General features: G+C 43.7%; 2 protein-coding genes and 1 pseudogene across 2 annotated transcripts; 2 read left to right on the top strand and 1 right to left on the bottom strand.

The window, feature by feature from the left end:
• The first annotated feature begins 3,549 nt into the window (after positions 1-3,549).
• Positions 3,550-12,813, top strand: LOC100837830 (annotated as a pseudogene).
• On the top strand, positions 3,909-10,904 carry LOC112268590. The gene is made up of 2 exons (XM_024454402.1): positions 3,909-6,826; positions 10,714-10,904. Exons 1-2 carry the CDS (start codon positions 5,761-5,763, stop codon positions 10,851-10,853), a joined length of 1,206 nt encoding a protein of 401 aa, XP_024310170.1. The 5' UTR covers positions 3,909-5,760; the 3' UTR covers positions 10,854-10,904.
• Positions 12,814-13,529: 716 nt separating the features above from the next.
• Positions 13,530-18,928, bottom strand: LOC100829270 (mannose-P-dolichol utilization defect 1 protein homolog 2). The gene is made up of 8 exons (XM_003563082.4): positions 18,497-18,928; positions 15,940-16,093; positions 15,744-15,816; positions 15,523-15,589; positions 15,371-15,430; positions 14,694-14,754; positions 14,355-14,396; positions 13,530-13,981 (listed from the first exon to the last, which is right to left on the bottom strand). Exons 1-8 carry the CDS (start codon positions 18,911-18,913, stop codon positions 13,878-13,880), a joined length of 978 nt encoding a protein of 325 aa, XP_003563130.2. The 5' UTR covers positions 18,914-18,928; the 3' UTR covers positions 13,530-13,877.
• Between the last annotated feature and the right edge of the window lie 530 nt (positions 18,929-19,458).

The raw sequence follows: 19,458 nt of genomic DNA on the forward strand, positions 1-19,458 counted from the left end.
AGGGTCAAGATCAGGTAGTGGCATCCTGCCTGGGATAGGGAAGGGAATTCGGTCTTTTCGATTCGGTCCATTTGGTGTTCAGTTATTTCGGGCTCCTAAAAATGAGAACTGAATTCCTAAAGAGAAAAACAAGAACCAAACTCAAATTGGCTATTTAATTCGGTTCAGTCTATCCAAGGTAACCCATATATATGATGACCCTTATAGCCCCTTGATTTTTTTTTACATGAGCATTACATCAAACATAACAAATTAATGAACCGATCACAAAAACATATAGCAACACAATATCATAAATACAGAACCTGTCAATCACAACTTGTTGAGAATGCATTCAGCAGTAGATAATAAAAAAATAGACTCAAGTGCTCATTTTACGGAAATTTCGATCTATATGGTTTATTCGGGTTTTCAATGTCAAAACCCGAACCAAAATCCGAATAAGACGAAAATAAGAACCGAACCCGATACCCGAGAAAACCGACATTTCGGTCTATACGTGTTCTGTTCAGTTTTCACATTTCATGATCTAAAGTGCCCAACCCTAGCCTGGGATCAACGGCAAACGGTTGGGGAGTCTTGAGGTTGAATCGAAAAATCATGTACGGCTACTGGAAGCACGAGCTTTGTCGCTCTTCCTACATAGGACTAGGCATGCTTCACAAGGCAGCTGAACCTATCCAAAAAAACATCGACATGTCTCTCTTACAAGTGTATACTGGTCTTCTGTAATAAGAGCGGCGTACATACCCAACTACTCCCTCCGATCCTAAATTTTTGTTGTTGTTTTAGTTCAAATTTGTACTAAAACAACGACAACAATTTAGGATCGGAAGGAGTAACATTTACACCTTACTCCATCGACACCTTCTAGTTCTGGTGTTATCACTCGACGACAACATATATGTACCATCAACTTAGAAAGCAAGTCTTATTGCAACCTTTATCAAATCCCCTTGTAATAATATGTATCAAATAAAAATATAGATTTGTGTTCCTTGTTTGATCTCAAATATGTTATACACAAGTGGACAACATAGTCGTTAACTCGGATTACCAAGGAGAAAACATAGCTTGTTTGAACGTTGGAAGCAATTCAAGGTCTGTTTATAAAGAAGACTGTTGCTAGAGAGAGGCCATAGCAATGTAAAAGGCAGGAACACAGTGCTGCAATTCCAAGCATTATATGTGCCTTGACAGGTCTCTTCTCATCAGACAGAGTATGGGAGAAAGATAAGCTAAATTGTTATTCCATGTAGTAGAGCAGCAGTGCATAGGCTTTTTTTTTTTACCGAAAACAGTAGGAGAGGCTTCTACCGTTGTATATATTAAATATAAAATATTTACATATTTACAAATGTACAATCAGGAGCATATAACAGAAACGGTCTATCAAAATAGAGAGAGAAGGAGAAAGGGATTGAGACACCCTACAACCAAGCAGAGATAAATCTAATTTGAACTTTGTTAACCAACCGTAGAAAGTGGCTTGCTCCCTCTAAAAAATGAGTTTATTTCTAATCTTCCAGATATTCCAAGCTGCTAAGAGAACACCTCAAAAAAGAGAGGGTTATTGAACTGATGCTTGACCTCAGGAAGAGCTTCAACACAGGAAGAGTCTCTAGGCCAGATTATGTTAATGTGTTGCCAACACCTCTTACTGAAAGAACACTCAAAGAAGAGATGGTTCAAGATTTCTTCCCTTCTAGTGCTGCATAGCACACAGCTCAAACTTGAATCAATGTTATAGTTTCTCCTGGATAACATATTCCTGGTGCTCAATCTGTCACTAAGAAGCAGCCAAACAAAAACCTTCACCTTGAGACTAGTTTTTGATTTCCAGATCCACTTAAAAGATAAAGGTGGAATGATCCTTGAGTAGCAAAATGTTAGATTTATTTGTTGAAAAGGCTGAACCCTAGGTGGGTATCCAAAGATCATTTCTGAGGATAGATATATCAGCTTCAACAATTAACTCATCCAAAGTATGCATTTGCTCTAGAGCTTCTGGAGAGACAGCAATAGAACCAAGGTTGCAATATTTCTCAATGGGCATGTCCTCATCTTTTGCATAAAAATATAGACAGGCTAATTTTGTAGAAATGATTTCCTCATTGCAGAAAGAATCTTTCCATAAAAGAATTGTATCCCCACTTCCTGGTTTGCAAATTGAGATACCCCTAAACAGAGGAATTAATTTCAGAATAGCTTTCCACAAAAATGAGCCCATTGGGTTCATTGCTTGAGGTACTCCCTGTTGATAATAAGCTTCCCATAATAAATTTACCCAAGGGATGTCTTCTTTGTTAAAAAATTTAAAGAGATGTTTGAGCAATAAGCCCTGATTCTGTACTCTGAGGTTTACGACTCCAAGACCCCCATGTTTTTTTAGGCTTACACACTTTATCCAAGGACACTAGTGCATTATTTGAATCACCATTGGCTGACTTTTTACTCCATAAACACCTTCTTCTAATCTTGTCAATGTGATCCACAATTTTGATAGGCAGCTGTAGGGAACACATAGTGTAAGTTGCAAGAGAAGACATGACATAGTTTATAATTGTCAGTTTGCCTCCATAGGAAATGGAATGCATAAGCTTAATAATCAGGAGTCGATAAGGTCTCGAGTCATCTCAGATTTTGAACATATAACATAACGAAAAGTAGATGCATGAACAACTTTGACTAGAAATCATACACAAAACTTTGCCATTAGAAATCAGTTTTATCAGCAAAACATGTGCAGGGTTGCCAATAGTAATCAATCTCAACTACAAAGTGGTTGCAAATTTGCAATCAATTTCCAATACAATTCTCATTAGGAGTTTTTCCACAAATACTCATAACCGTCCAATCGTCCATACATGTGCATATACATGCATCCATAAACAAATCGTAGCATCCATCTACAGCAAGAACCGAAGAAGAAAAAACTGCACACACAGAGGCCTGCAGCAGACTTGGGAGGAGGACGCTTGGTCACGGTAGGTGGTCATCAGCAGTGGCGGAGCGTCAGCAAAACACTAGAGGAGGCCAATTCCGTATCAAAACACATACTTCCTCCGTTCCAAAATATAAACTTGTGATAATGTCAAAAAAATTAAACTTTGACCATGTTTATAACAAGAAATATCAACATATATAATCTCAAATCAAGATTTTGTGAAAATATATTTAAGAATGTGTCTAATGATCTTGATTGGGAACCTGGAATGGAGGGAGTAATATGCATGAAAAAAAAGGTGCAAGTCATACAACAAATACAAAAATAGTTAGATAACAGTGTCAGAAAGGCCAATTCCATCGACAAGGTGCTCGACTACGAGGAAGTCAGAAAGTATGTTTGGCGTGAGGAAACATCCCAGTCGGCTCCTTGTATTTATAGAAGTATAAGTTGAGTTTCCAAGAGTTAATATCTCAACCTACACAACTAGCAAAGAGAGGGAAGGCCTCTGTATACGTTGATGGACTCTACATCTACCACATCCCTCTTTTCAACTAGAGTCTGCCGATCAGATTGCCATCACAGGCGATGGGCCGAGGACGATGGAGTTGGTTGTCGATTGGGCTATTGGGAAACGGGAAAAGAAGAAGAGTTGTACGTTGATGGACTAGCTACTTCACCCCAACGTCTTTTTTAGTTACTACCCACCCCTATTCTTGAGTTACAGACCTTTTTCAAGGAGCACCCGGAGTATACCAAAAATAATTTCTATATAACTGGGGAATCATACGAGGGGCACTACATTCCCGCCTTTGCAACTCGTGTGCACCGGGGTAACAAGAAGAATGAGGGCATTCACATCAATTTGAAGGTTTTAGTTTTCTTTTTCTGGATGTATCTATATCGTTTTGTGCTATAAAAGGTTTTCTTGGTGAGAGCTCTTTTTTTGGGTGCGGGCATCTGGTTCCTCTGAAGCGGGGGATGAGCTAGGCGGAGGGCGCTGGGCGCCGGCGGCTGACGCTCGCGCCTGGGAACGGCGGCCTTGGGGCCGATTTTGGGCGTTGGCTAACGTGCTCTCGGATAACGTGGAGGATAATTTGGACAGCGAGGTCCCTGGGTCGCCGGGTCTTGCTGAATCCTCCGATGCCGTGCCAGCATCTCCGGTGACTTTCATTGCCGCGGCTGCCTCCTGTTCGGACCTCGCGGCGTCTTCTCCTGCCGCGGCAGCCTCGCCTTGCCCGGAGTCGTCTGCATCTCAGGTTTCCTCTCCTCCTGTCTCTTTCGTTTCTGACTCTCCGCTATCCCGTGTTGCAGGGCCCGATGATGGGGGGTGGACGTTGGTGAAGCGCAAGAAGTTGGTTTCGTCTGCTGGTTCGAAGGCTGCTCCTAGAGGCGGCAATGGTCGCAAGGCGTGGAGTGGCCCCCTTCCTCCTCGGCGCATCACGCCGCCAACTACGTTCGGCGATCTTCTGGCCAATGCCTCGCGCTCGGCTTCTGTTCGGAGCGCCTCGCGAGGAGTGCCTGTGAGGTCGCCGCGGCCAGCTGTTCGTGGCCATGGCGGCACTGATCTCTCGAGGGCGGATGAGAAGGGGCTGACAGGAGGCACGCTCTACCTGAGATCACGCTCGCCCGGCTGGCAGGTGCGGGATTGTTGCGTGCCTGATGGTGTCCCTCGTCAGCACGTCGCACGACTTGATCAGGACGTTCAGGACAGTGGGGCCGCCGAGGGGAAAAGGAATGTGCCGCGCTCTCATCGCCAGTTTCGGCAGCCCTGTGATTTACCATTTTTGCATGCACAAGTTTCCAATTTTGATCGTGGGCCTGGGGTTAGACACGTTGCCCTCTATTGTCGTTCTAGTCCCGAATTGAGTCGTTCCTCTACACCAACGACCAAGCCTGCAGCGTCTCCTGTCTCTTCCATGGACGGTGGGCGGCATGGTGGACGTGGGGGCGGAGGTAATGACAGACGGGGGAAGGCGCAGTGGATTCGGAAGCAGCGGACGGCTGCTCCTCCGCGTGGCGCTGGGCTTAATTCTCGGAATACACAGGCGGCCGGGTCGCCAGCGGGTGACCAGAGGGCTGGGAGCTTACCAGCGACAACGGCGGCAGCGTCTGCAGCTGCGACCTCTGCTGGCGTGGTGGCATCCGGGGCGCTGGTTCCAGTGGCGCAGGTTGGGGGCGGTGGTGCTAAGCGACAGGCCCCCACCGCAACGCGGGCGCCTCAAGGCGGGGATGCTGCTGAATCATCGGCGGCAGGTGCTGTCCGTACTCGTCTTAACAGGGTGCGCTCGGATGGCACACCCCTTGTTTGCGATATTTGTGAGAGCCCTGACGATATTGCTCCTCGGTGCCCCGTTCTTCGGGCGCCGCGATCACCCCCCCTTTTTGTGGGTATGGCTTCGCCTAAATTGGGATTTTGTGTCATCAATTCGGGTGGTAAAAAAAAGAATCATGGCGCCTCTCTTTTAGTGCGTGTGCCTGGGGTTTCCTGTTCTGCTGAGGTGGTGTTGCGCGAGCTTGAACGCATTGTGCCCGTCGGGGAGTGGCAATGGAACGCTCGCCCGCATGGTGACGATGGTTTCCTCGTCCCATTCCCTTCGCAGTTGGAGCTTGACCGTTTGGTTCGCTTCGAAGAGCTCCATGTGCGGAGTCCGAAGGTAGTCCTCCAATTTGAGGAGTGATCTACACATTCTCTTGCCCAGTTTCAGGTGCCTAAAGTTTGGGCAAAGGTGCATGGGGTTCCGGAAGAGATTCATGATTTTGATCGTTTGTGGAGTGTTGGGCACTTGGTTAGAGAAACCCATAGGGTCGATATGGTGTACACGAGAAAGCACAAAATTCCTCGCATGTTGGTGGGGATTGTTAACCCAGCAGCAATTCCGAGCAACATCGAGCTTTCAGTCGATGGATCGATGCACTATGTGAACTTTGAGTTGGAGGATACTCGCCTTGCTGAAGATGATGATGATTTGCTCGATGCTTCCAACCCAAATAAGGATAAAGATTCTAGGCCTAATGATATGGATGTTGATGGTGCTGCAAACGGTTCCAAGTCTGCAACCGATGTGCCGCCCTCAGGAGGTTCTAAGGGGGGCGGGAGCGGCTTGCAAGGCGGTGGGCCGTTGCCAAATTCGGTGCGGGCTCAGGTTGCTATCCCGCTGCAGCCATCTACCACAAGTTTTTCTTCCCTGGTAACTCCTCAACCTTCAGCTGCAGTTTGTGATGCGGTGGCCGAAGTTTCAGCAGCTTCTGCTGCTGTGGAAGCCTCCACTTATGAGCGGGTAGCAGAAGTTTTTCCTGCAGCGGCAGCCCTTCTTCAGGCTGCCTCTACTTGTGTTGTGGATGCTACTGCAGCTCAGCCACTCCCGGCTGCCATGGCAGCCCCTCGTCTTGCCGTAGCTTCGTCATCGACTCCGACTGTTGGTTTACCACCGTTTGGTGCTGATGTCGTGCCTCCGATTTCAGCGGGGCCTTCGCAGGTGCTGGGTACTCCACCCTTGTGTGGGAAGAAGCTGGCCTCGCCAGTGGCTCACGGCTTGCACTCCGCTGGTACCGGGGTCTTCGCCCCGATCGTCTACAGGCGCCGCGGTGTTGCTGGACAGAGGAAGGAGGTGCAGGCTTTGCACCCTTCTCCTTCGCTGGTTTCAAGAGAGTCACAGCTCCAATTGTTGATGGGCTGCGGCTACTCCTTGGAGGCGGCGACCAAGGCGGTCGGTCGTATGGAAGAGTTAGCGTCGCCTCCGGCCGAGCTTCCGCCGTTTACACCGATGCCCGAGCCTCGTCGCAGCGCTTGTCTCAGTGTCTGGGAGGATCTCGACGATGATTCAATGGCTCATGCAAAGAAGTTGGCACAGTCGCGCAACCTCGAAGCTCCTCCAGGTACATCCGTTTTAAATACGCCTAATTCCAGTATTGCATTTAATATGTCTAGAATCGGTGTTGTGCTTGGGGATTCTGCTGTTAATATTGATGCGTGCATTAATGTTCTTAAGAGTAGAGAGGAGATTAGGCTAGCAAGTTTTGCTAAAGAGAAAGCGGTTCCTGTAGAGGATGACTGTGGGAGTGATGAGAATTTTGACCTCGATGCTTTAGATAACTTGTGTGATGATCTGGTTCTTGAAGGGGGTTGTGGTGATGAGGGGCCATCTGGTTTTCAGTTTGCACCTCGTAGAAACAAAGCTCATTTTTTAAAGAAAACTTCCCCTAAATCTTGTCGGAAGGTCAAAATTGCACCGGGTTCAATATCTAAAAAGGTTAAGAAATGAAGGGCCTCTTTTGGAATAGCAGAGGTTTTAAGGACCTGGCTAAGCACCGACATGTTTCAGATTTAGTTAAAGAACACAACCTAGACTTTATTGCCATTTTGGAAACCAGGAAGCGTGAGTTTTCTCACATTCACCAAAAGAATCTTGGGGCTGGTCGAGACTTTTTGTGGAGTTGGATCCCGCCTCGAGGGCGAGGTATCTTGTTGGGTGTCAATCTTTCAATTTCTGATGTGGCTTCGATTGAGTTGGGATTTTTTTATTAAAATCCGTCTCCGTAATAAGGCTGATGACTTTCGATGAATTTTGGTCGCCATGTATGGAGCTGCCCAACCTGAGTTCAAGCGCGATTTTTTGGCTGAACTTGTCCAAGCCTGTAACAAGGAGACTCTCCCACTTTTAGTGGGTGGGGATTTTAATATTATTAGGCGTGAAGACGAAAAAAATAATGATCGCTTTGAACCTCATTGGCCTTTCTTGTTTAACGCTGTGATAGATAGTTTGGACTTGCATGAGGTCGTGATGTCAGGCAGGCAATTTACTTGGGCAAACTCATTGGAGGAGCCAACTTTTGAGAAACTCGACGGTGTCCTTATGAGCTCCGACTGGGAACTCAAGTTTCCATTGGTTTCAGTTTGAGCTCTCACACGGTTTGTCTCTGACCACACCCCACTTTTGCTTGATGCGGGGGTGGGATCTCACTCAGGAAATCAACTGCTTTTTCAGTTTGAGCTTGCCTGGTTGAAGCGTGATGGTTTCTATGACATGGTTGCCAGAATTTGGCGCAAGGAGCATGGGGGTTCGACGGCGGTGGAGCGTTGGCAGAATAAAATCCACGCCCTTCGTCAGTTTCTTAGGGGTTGGGATAAAAACCTGCGTGGCAAATATAAAAAGGAGAAAGAAAAACTCTTAGCCGTTATCAACGCCCTTGATATAAAAGGAGAATCTTCTCGGCTCTCTCCTTTTCAATGGGGGGCTAAACGTTGGTGCGATCAACGCGTGGCTGAGTTGGCTCGCGAGGAGATTTATTTGAGCCAACGGGGGAAGGTTCAAAATGTTAAAGAAGGAGACACCAATACCAAGTATTTTCACTTGGTTGCCAATGGTCGTCATCGTGAACATAATTTTTTTAAACTTGAACAGGATGACGGCACTATTGAAGGGACAGAGGCACTTAAAACTTACATTACCTCCTTCTACAAAGATCTTTTAGGAACCCCTGACGAAAGCCAGGTTTTCCTAGATGAGTCTAGGACGGAGGATATTTCCCAGGTTTCCCCGGATGAGAATGCCATTTTAATAGCCGAATTCTCAAAAGAGGAGGTCCCCCAGGCTGTCTTCCAGATGGAGCACAACAAATCCCCGGGTTCGGATGGTTTTCCGGCAGAATTCTATCAAACTTTCTGGGAGGTAATTAAAGGGAATCTTATGGCGCCTTTTGCAGATTTCCACAAAGCTGCCTTACCTCTCTATAGGCTCAATTTTGGTATTATCACGTTACTACCTAAAGGGTCAGAGGCCACCAAGATTCAACAATACCGTCCCATTTGTCTTCTAAATGTGAGCTTCAAATTTTTTACCAAAGTTGGAACAAATCGCATTAACCTCTGTGGCGCTTAATGTTATTCAGCCCACACAGACCGCGTTTCTACCCGGTCGGTTTATCATGGAAGGAGTCGTGATTTTACACGAAACTATACATGAGATGCACTCAAAGAAACTTGATGGGGTTATCTTTAAAATTGATTTTGAAAAGGCTTATGACAAGGTGCGTTGGCCCTTTTTACAACAGGCTTTACGGCTGAAAGGTTTCTCTCCCAAGTGGTGTGCGTGGGTTGATAATTTTGTTAAAAAAAGGGAGTGTGGCTGTGAAGGTGAATGATGATGTTGGCCCTTTCTTCCAAACCGGCAATGGATTGCAGCAAGGGGACCCTTTATCCCCTGATTCTTTTCAATATTATTGTTGATATGCTGGCCATCCTCATCAATAGAGCTAAGGGTGAGGGTCTGATTAGTGGAGTTATTCCTCATTTAGTGGACGATTGTTTGTCGATACTCCAATATGCCGATGACACGATTCTGTTTATGGATCATGATTTGGCCAAGGCTTCTAATTTGAAACTTATCCTTTGTGTTTTCGAACAACTCTCGGGTCTTAAGATCAATTTTCATAAGAGCGAGTTATATTGTTTTGGGGCTGCGAAGGATTTTGAAGTGGAGTATACTAGGCTGTTTTGTTGCGAGGTGGGCTCGTTCCCATTTAAATACCTAGGGATACCCATCCATTTTCGCAAGCTTTGTAATCGAGACTGGAAAAATGTTGAAGATTGATTTGAGAAGCGGTTGAGCAGCTGGAGATCAAAAAATCTCTCTTACGAGGGACGTTTGATGCTAATTAATTCTGTGCTAAGCATTCTCCCAATATTTATGATGTCCTTTTTGGAAATCCCAAAGGGGGTGAGGAAGTGATTGGATTTTTATAAGTCTCGCTTTTTTTTGGCAATCTGACCATCATAAGAAAAAATATAGGTTAGCAAAGTGGGAAATTTTGAGTACTCCCAAAGATCAGGGAGCGTTAGTATCTCCGACTTAGAAGTACAAAATAAATGTCTTCTGAGTAAATGGATTTTTAAGCTTATGTCAGAGGAAGGTGTTTGGCAATCGCTTTTGCGTAACAAATACCTAGACCAGAAACCCCTCTCCCTTGTTAAGGTCCGCCCGATAGATTCCCACTTTTGGAAGGGACTAATGCGGGTCAAAGATCTTTTCCTCTGGTTTGGGGAGTTTCAGGTGGAGAATGGTGAATCAATTCGCTTTTGGAAAGACAGGTGGTGTGGGGACTTGCCGCTTTGTGATAAGTACCCTCGACTGTTTCACATTGTTCGGAATAAACATGTCACTGTAGCTTCTGTTCTTGGAGTCTCTCAACCACATGTTGAGTTCCGCCGAACAGTGCTAGGCCACCACCTTGAGGCCTGGAACCAAATTATTGATTCGGTTGCTTCGGTTCATTTATGGACCGAGCAAGACTCCTTCCGATGGAGCCTTCTTCCCTCAGGGATCTTTTCCGTCAAATCGATGTATTCAAGACTTATGGACACTCAGGTCCGCTTTAGATCGAAATTATTGTGGCGTCTAAAGCTTCCGCTAAAAATTAAGGTGTTTCTTTGGTTTCTTTGTCAAGGGGTTATACTAACAAAGGACAACTTGATTAAGCGTAGATGGCAAGGGGACATCCGTTGTGTTTTCCGCCATGAACATGAGACTATCCAACACCTCTTTTTTGATTACGCGATGGCAAAGGTTGCTTGGAGAGCGGTCCATTTGGCTTTTAATATTGTACCCCCGAACAATATAGCTCAGATTTTTGGTCCTTGGTTGCGGGGGGTGGACAAGAACGTGCGTCCCCTAATTTTAGTTGGGGCCGCAGCCATTTTTTGGTCTATTTGGTTATGTGGTAATGACATTGTTTTTGATTAAAAAAAAGTGCATTCTTGTATGCAGGTGTTTCTCTTATGTACAAATTGGCTGCGATTATGGGCGTTGTTACAGAAGGTGCAACACAAGGAACCGATGGAATTTGGCGCCAAGCGACTAGAGTGGATCACCAGAGAGTTTATATCCCGGTTTGGGTGGCGTGCTAGCTCTAGGTTACTTAGTATGTAGACCGGTTTCATGTGTGGCCTGTCACACTTTTGGATGGTGTCATGTGTTTCAATTATCATGAATAATGTAAGACATTTGGCTGTAATAAAGCTTCCATTTTCTAAAAATAAATAAATAAAAGGTTTTCTTTGTTTGTAATCCCCTCTTCCTTTTATTTTTCAGGGTTTTGCAATTGGCAATGGCCTAACAGATCCAGGGATACAGTACAAGGCATACACTGATTTTTCGTTGGATACGGGCTTAATCACACAATCACAATTTAACAGGATTAATAAATTAGTTCCTATTTGTGAATTTGCTGTTAAGCTTTGTGGTAATTCCTGGACTCCTGGTTAAATTTCTCTAACATCGATAGTCAGTTTAGCCTCTATCAACAATATTTACTGTTGTTCAGAAGTGTGCTCATCTGCATCTTGGCTTGGTTATGCCCAATTTTTTTTCCAAAAAGCATGAATGTCAGCCCTGCTCTGCTACCCTATAACATGTGTATATCGAACTTAATTTTATCTTGTTTCTTCAGCTACATCTGGCACTGTATCTTACATTGCAGCATATCTTGTTTGCAACACAATATTCAGTTCCATCAGGTCGATAACCGGGAACAAAAATGTAGGGCGGTATGCAAATCTTATTTGTTTCTTCCCCATGTTTCAAAAATCTGATTATGCATCTCAATTTTGCAGTATTATGACATCAGGAAGCCATGTGTGGGGAGCCTATGCTATGATTTCTCTAATTTGGAAAAGTTTCTCAATCTGAAATCTGTCAGACAGAGCCTGGGAGTTGGAGACATAGAGTTTGTTTCATGCAGCCCCACTGTCTACCAGGCTATGATCTTAGATTGGATGAGGAACCTTGAAGTTGGAATCCCTGAACTCCTTGAGAGCCACATCAAAGTGCTGATTTATGCCGGAGAGTATGACCTCATATGCAACTGGCTAGGTGAGTGTGTTATAACTTACAATCGCACTCTGCGAACCACATGCTATTATTTACCTCTGTTTTGCCAGTCCATGTCAATGTTGATCTTACTTTACATTGAGAATCGCAAATGCTGTGCTTTGCCATTTAATATGTGTGCTTTGCTAACTTATGATTTGGTAGTAAAATGCAAAGAGATACTTGAAGAAATGCAACACGCTGTAGTACGCAGCACGGCACTTATATCTTCATTTGGTCAAGTATGAAATTGTGGTAAAAGCACTCTTTTGATCCATGCATGATTGACCTAGTGGAGGTTTTTTATACTTATCTAATCCTAGAAAGTCTACCTTTTATGCTTAAATAACGGTGAAATATATGACCGTTGGATAAAATAAGTATGACAAAATATGCCCAAGGTGTTTTTCATTATTGGTTCTCCTGGTTCTAGTTGTGCTATCCTGATGTGGATGCATGATCTATTTGTGATTTTGGCAGGAAACTCAAGATGGGTAAACTCTATGGAATGGTCTGGAAAGCAAGCTTTTGTGTCCTCGACTGACAAACCCTTCATAGTTGATGGAAAAGAAGCTGGTGTTCTAAAAAGCTACGGCCCTTTGAGTTTCTTGAAGGTTAGTTCCAAAATACTCACAAAAGGGTCTTCCTATTTTTTAGACAAACCTGCATATATTCACAAATGTTCAGTATGCAAGACCAAGAAAAGCATTTCGTAAATTATAGAAATCAACTAAGATGTGTAAGCTTTACATAGAGATCAACTGTCAATGCAACGAGGATTGTTGGTCAAAATGCCTGTTGCTTATTGTGTCATACTACGTCAGTTTGCATCTTACTATGAAACTAATTCCGACAGTCTTGGATGTCGTCAGGTCCATGATTCTGGTCACATATTACCGACGGACCAGCCAAAGGCCGCCTTGGAGATGCTCAATAGGTGGATTTGGAAATCTTTCGGACGCATCTTCAGGCTCTCACAGACTTGATTTTACCATGTAACCCACGCATTGTGTACGAGTAATATGACTTCCCTATGAACTGCTTACTGCTGCGTGCGCATCCGTCAGGATTACCTTTGGGAAAAAGAGAAGCTTGTTGCCTTGTTGGCGACCGTCCATACTCTGACTCGTGAGGGCCTTTCTGTTCCGTTCATGTCCATGTCCGTGTGTTGCAACATCACGTAGATATGGTTTCTTCATTAAGCTTTTTGTTTGTATGTGGCAACTGGGTCTAACTATATGATCAGAAGGCCTGTGTTGAATGGTTCTGTAAACCGGTTCTCACTTACCCCCTCCGTTTCATGATATAAGACACGCACGCATTTTAAAATTTTGTTTTGACCACCATTAGACCAACAAAATATGAATTATGTATTATAATTTTTTTACCGTCGGAAACTTCTTTCAAATATGAATTAGTGGTATAATTTTTATAACACATAATTCACATTTTGTTAATCTAATTGATGATCAAAGTTGGAACTCAAAATGCGTGCCTGGAACGAGGGAGTAAAAAACAAGCTACCGAAAGAATTACATGTTAAGTACGTTTGGATCCATTCCTTACTCAGCTTATCTAGGTGCCTAGATCTAGCTCCATCGGCAAGCATTTTCTGGCGGTTGCAAGCAAATGGCCACCGAAAGCTAGATTTTTTTTAGCCATACCAAATGACCAACATTGCCAAGTCATAGAGCGGTAAAGCGCAAAGCGAGGTGTAGCGTATGAAAACTGAAGAAATTTTTATCTTCCCATCAACCAAACAGTTGCAGTGTAACTAGAACCACCACTCGATCTGTCCATTTTAACTATACCTCCAGCTTGCTGTCAAAAGAAAAAACAAAACCAGACCCCCAGCCATCACAACACTTTCTACGAGGTACAAACAAAAAGAATGTCCATGCTGCCTACTATTTTCATCATCACAAATGTCTGCTGGGGCCTGTTTACGTTAATTGAAATGGGTCTGCAGGTAAGTTCATATGGTGGCGCCTTTTGCTCCAAGAGCTCTCCGAACAAAATTGTTAACCACCAGGAAGAACCTCCTTTCGTTTCTTGTCTTCTGCTTATTCTTCTTTCTTCTCTTTCTTTAGGGTGGGCTTTTGGTACATCATTATCTGACCCAAGATTGTTCCGTTTGTCACGATGCCGATTGCCGAACCCATAAGAACTTTCCAGGAGTCAAGGATCCAGAGTACAACAACGCCAAAGAAATTATATGCAACAGACAGCCAAATTATAGTATATGTATATGTTTCACTGATTGTTCATTACTAATATCATATTCTTCTGTGAAGAGTTTTCAACATTCTGAAAGAGCACCAGATATGTTTCTTCCAAATCTGCTTAAATCAACATGGTTTTGAATGACGAGCAAATATGGGAATTCTATATTTACTAATATTGTTTGGCTTAATTCCAGAACCATAATTAAAGCTCATCAACAAACAAACAAACAAACAAACAAACAAACAAAATATACTCAAAAATCACAGAAATCCATCAAAATTAAGTAATGAAATCTAATCAGAACCAAAGGATACCACTCAACGGAGTCTTCTCCTGGATGCTGGTAAAAACTCTTACTGCAACAGAAAGAAGCATTAGGAATTAGCCAATTTTCAATACTCGATACAAGAAAGTTTTACATAGGACTGGAATGCTGCATGAATTTCTTTAACCCAAAGGTCAAAAAGTACTTAGCCAAAAAAGAATATGATTTATTCAAGTCATCAATAATGTCCATTGGAGTATTTGATATTACCCAAATTTGAACGGTGCTAGTACTTTTTAGTTTCAAAGGCATTGCCATCAGAAGTGAAAAGAATTGCAAATCAATAAAAGAATGGCTTGACAATTTATTGGCAACTATTCAAACTTACCAAGGGAACCAGCGAAGTTCATGAAGCAAGTCAGAAAGCTCAGCTCGCCAGTGCTCTTATTCTGCACAAGACCAACGACCATTTTATATTATAACTCGTCTCTTCACATGAAATAAGCTTCTGAAATTGTCGTACTAAAAGAAGATTATTATAAAGTGCCAGTTAACAGCATATTTGATGTCAATATTCAGGTGATAAGAATAAACTTCCTATAGAAAAATAAAACAGGCATGTAGGATATAGCTTGCAGGGATAAGCAATTTGGGTCATTATTATTTTATCAAATAATGACTATACCATTTATGTTGGCTCTGGGCAAAATCTTGTTGAGCTTTCTATTATGCTTATTAAATATATCAATTATCAAATTGCTTATAAACTTCCCAAGTTGGTACTGATTGTCTCTGTAGAAACTACTAGTGTGCGACTCTTCTCCTCCACTAAGTATGTGAAAAAGAAGCCAAGAGATAAAATGGGGCTGCAATATTTGAATGGCTACATGGTTACGTTTATTGAGTGATAATTCCTCATGTAAGTTAAAGAAGATGCCAGTATATCATGCTTCCAGACCATGATGAATACACCATTCATTTTAATTTGTACACCCAATCTTTAAGTCTGGGGACTGCCACTGGTAGCTTGGTGCTGTAAGATGCAATAGAAAATAAACGAAATACCGTGAAATTTGTCCATATCTGCGGTACTCTAGCACAAAAGAATATGGCATGCTGCGAAGCCTGCAAAATATGTTTACACACAAGATCAAAAGACAAGCTCCATACACAACTTTATCAAGTGTTATACAAAAAAAATCCCACTTGCCACTTACATAAAGGATTTCAAAAAGACCTGGATCAATTTTTCCTGCCAGAACTGTTGGAGCTAATCCACAATATCTAAGAAACCACTGTTTAGGGAAAGCAGGTAAATAAGTACTAAAATAAGCATATTGTTAATTAAACTATGTGGTCAAAATAATGTTTGTATTGCCATATTGTGGTTACCCATACATAAGTAGAACTGTAATAAACTCATGGAAAACAAGGATACATCAAAGCTTTCATCCATGTTTTGCTTCCCATAGGAGGTGAGTAATAGTAAATGATTACAATCAAGATAATTGCTGCAAGCAAAAGAGACATCGGTTAAGAAGATTGACTAATATTTCCTATACAACCTTATCAACAGAAAGATAGCAATGATATTTCACCTACTCTGCACTAAACACATTAGGTCAAAAACAAACCTTGGATCAACAGAAAAGCAAGCTCTCCATAAGCTGAAAAGGGAAGTCCTTTATGAATACAATATGCCAGAGCAATTGTGTAGCCAATGAGCTCAAGCTCAAAGGATGCTACACTAAGTCCTCTAACACTTCCATGCTTTAAAATCTTTAATATCTGCAACAAAAAGAAACCTAATCAAGGTCGAACATAAAAAACAGAAGGTTATCTATCCTACAATAGAAGCAACAATTCACGTAAATGATAAACAGGAAAAAAAATCTTGCAATTGAACCACGCTTTACTTTTTATAGTGCTTATTAACACAATTTGAGAAATAGCCAAGTGTGTATTCATTCAGTAAGAAGTCATTGATGTCATCCAATACGATAGATTTTGTTGGCACAGCCCTCCGGCGACACACGCCGAGCAGCCCTCCGGTGAAACGAACGCCGGATGACGGAAGGAGACGAACTCGAGACACAAGTATTTCCGGCGACATACGCCTCGGCGCACAAACGCCTCCGCCGACGAACGGCTTCTCTTTACTCAAATTGGGCACATACCCATACCTCGCGCACATATGTACAAGGACTCGACCCTACATGACGGCAGCCCCGGCAACCACCAGGGGCACACCCACACGAGAGACTACTGGAGACTACATTTTTCTCCTAGCTACTACTCTCTACACAGCTCTCTAAGCAGTACGGGCTTTATACACGGGCCAAGCACATGCGCACGCACGCACGCTGCCCACCTCGCTCGCCTGGCCGCGCGCACTACGCGCTCCAACACGCACGACGCGGCTGCCTCCAACAGCCAGCAACGGTCCCTACTGCATGCAGCCAACTTGGTCCACACGCCTGAGCAACAAACTCATGCATGCCACTAACCACTAGTCTAATCAAGATTACCACTAACAGATTTGTTCCCTAGATCATAAACCACCTCTCCTATGATGATGATGGCAACAGCCCAACCATGTTTTTGTGCTTGTCATCTTCACGGCAGGTGGAAGATTTGACCGATCATTAAATAGGACTCATAATGCTCCAGCTAAGATTGATGAATAACTCTAAACTTCTGCAGATATAGCTAAGCATGTCACACCTACCACATCAGCATCACACACTATCTTCTGTAAGCCTATAAGAACATTTCCACCACTACACATCTCCAGTTCTCCACCTTGTTAATTAAGCCTTTGCTTGCAGCAGAGTATGTGAATAAAGTGGTTGATTATTAAGCATCGGAAATTTTCTGTCAGGGGGGCTACTATCATTCTACCGTCTTCGAAGCACAAACAAGTCAGCACTCCTTTCTACTAACAATCCATTTACTATGTGCACAGCACAAGTTGTTCCACTAAACTTTTGCAATACTCATAAACTAACAACCCAATCTCATTGCTGCACCCTCAAGGCATGATTGCGTGGCTGATCCTTGGTACTGCAAGGGTTAGTGCCAGAAGGTCAGAAAAACAACACGAAGCATGCCAAACCACAACAAAACGACAAACATAAACTTACACGTGTCTTTGTGTTTTAATTCATCTCCAAAATTAGGCACAAAACACAGTGCATTAAAACAAGCTACCTATATCATACACAAGACTGTCATGTCTCCATGAGAAAAGGTGAAGAAGCAAACCCCTCCACAACATCAAATTAGTTCTTAATTCCTCACGCTAGGTACAGGAACCTGAGGGAGCTTGGTGACAGTGGACGTAGCGATGATGAAGTACCCAAGAACTGAAGACAAGCATGGCAGTAGGGAGCCCATTGAAGGGATCTTAACATCCTGCAATGCTAACAGGATGTACCCTATGTCCATTCTGAATGGTGTCACACTAGCTGATCTCTTTATATTTCTCAGCTCCAAGGTCTCCAAACTTTGGAAACCTGGCAGCGGCTGGATTTCTGTCGTAGGCTTTCGCACACAACAAGCCATCAAGGATGAAGGTTTCCTTGAAAGTTTACTGGTAGCTGTGGAGGTTGTAGAACAAATTTTCCTGTGGACTGGCCAGGATTGCAAGTGCGGCAATGCGCCAATTGCAGTGTCAGAGCAGAGGATGGGGAGCCCGGAAATCATGTTCACCAGTCAATTTCTAGATTGAAGCCAGTGGCTGAGAAGTGAGAACTGCAAATGCGTCTGAAATGGGAGGATTTTGATTCTCATGGGCAAGAAAGGATTTGCAACATTCTGTGCCAACACATACACAATCACAAGGATCACACTGCCATCCAGCAAGCAAACAAATAACTCCAGAGGTAGCTTCTCGATTTCCTGGTTCTTTTGCCGAGCCCTGCCAAGGTCACAGCAAAGCTAGGAGACCCGACAAACAGCTTTTTATGCATAATTTCGCACGCCATGCTCACGCAAGTCACGCAAAAAGAACATGGGATCCTCCTCAGGCTCTCACCCACCACCAGACGAGCCCACAGATCAAAACACACAAAGAGAACGCGAAGTCTTTCGACTCATATGGTACAATTAACTACAGGGGGGAGAGGTTGGAATCTCGAGAAATCAAGGCAGGTTACCTAATTAGGCCAGGCGATTAAGACAAGAACAAACCTGAGGGAGCTTGACGGTGGTAGAGGCGGCGACGATGCAGTAGCCGAGGAGCTTGGAGACAAGCGGGAGGAGGCAGTCCTTTTCAGGGATCTTGGTGTCCGCGAGCGCCGAGAGGACGCACCCGAAGTTCATGCCCAGGATCTCCAGCTCCATCGTCCCCAGATCCCCCCACATCACCATGCTAACCTCCCTCTTCCTCGATTCGCCCTCCTCTCCGACGAGTGAACTTTTACCGGCGTCCCGAGTTCGACGGCGGTAGCTCTCTCCCCTCTTCTTCTCCGGCGTTGCCTGCGCTGCTGCTCGGTCTCCCGTGGCCGCGCAGGATAGAGTTGCCGTGGAGAGGGAGGAACTGTGATTCCCCTCAGGCCTGAGCTTCTCAATTGGGCCAAAAGCGCCCGTGAGGTTCACTTGGCCCATATCATTTTTTAAGGAACTTGGCGCATATCGTTTTTTAGAGGAACTTAGGCCCATATCTTGCTACCTGATGTACTCCTCCGATTATAAATTGTTGGTATTGTTTTAGTTCAAATTTGTATTGAAACAATGATAAGAATTTAAAATTGGAGAGAGTATCTAAGGGTGTGTTTGGTTTGAGCCCACACTGGTCCTACCAAAATTTGACAAGCTAAATAATTGGTTGTAGTTTTGGTTGTTCTTGAATTGGCCAACTTTGGCCAAAATATTAAACTAGAGTTGGCTAAAAAAAGTTGACTTGCCAAATAGTTGGCAATGATCCAAACAACCACCAAATTTTGGTCAATGGTCAAAATTTGGCATGACACACATTGGAAGCAAATCAAACACACCCTAAATACGAAAGTCTGGAAGGCAGTTCCCCCTAAAAAAGAAAACCAAAGTCTGGATCATGAATAGTGCCAGGCAACAGCCGACTGCATAACCAATACATTCCATTCTCTGGGATAAACTGGCCATAAATGTCCAGATCTATGCCATTGACGACC

Source organism: Brachypodium distachyon, chromosome 1 (genome assembly GCF_000005505.3).
Source record: "Brachypodium distachyon strain Bd21 chromosome 1, Brachypodium_distachyon_v3.0, whole genome shotgun sequence".
In the NCBI taxonomy this organism is placed as follows: domain Eukaryota; kingdom Viridiplantae; phylum Streptophyta; class Magnoliopsida; order Poales; family Poaceae; genus Brachypodium; species Brachypodium distachyon.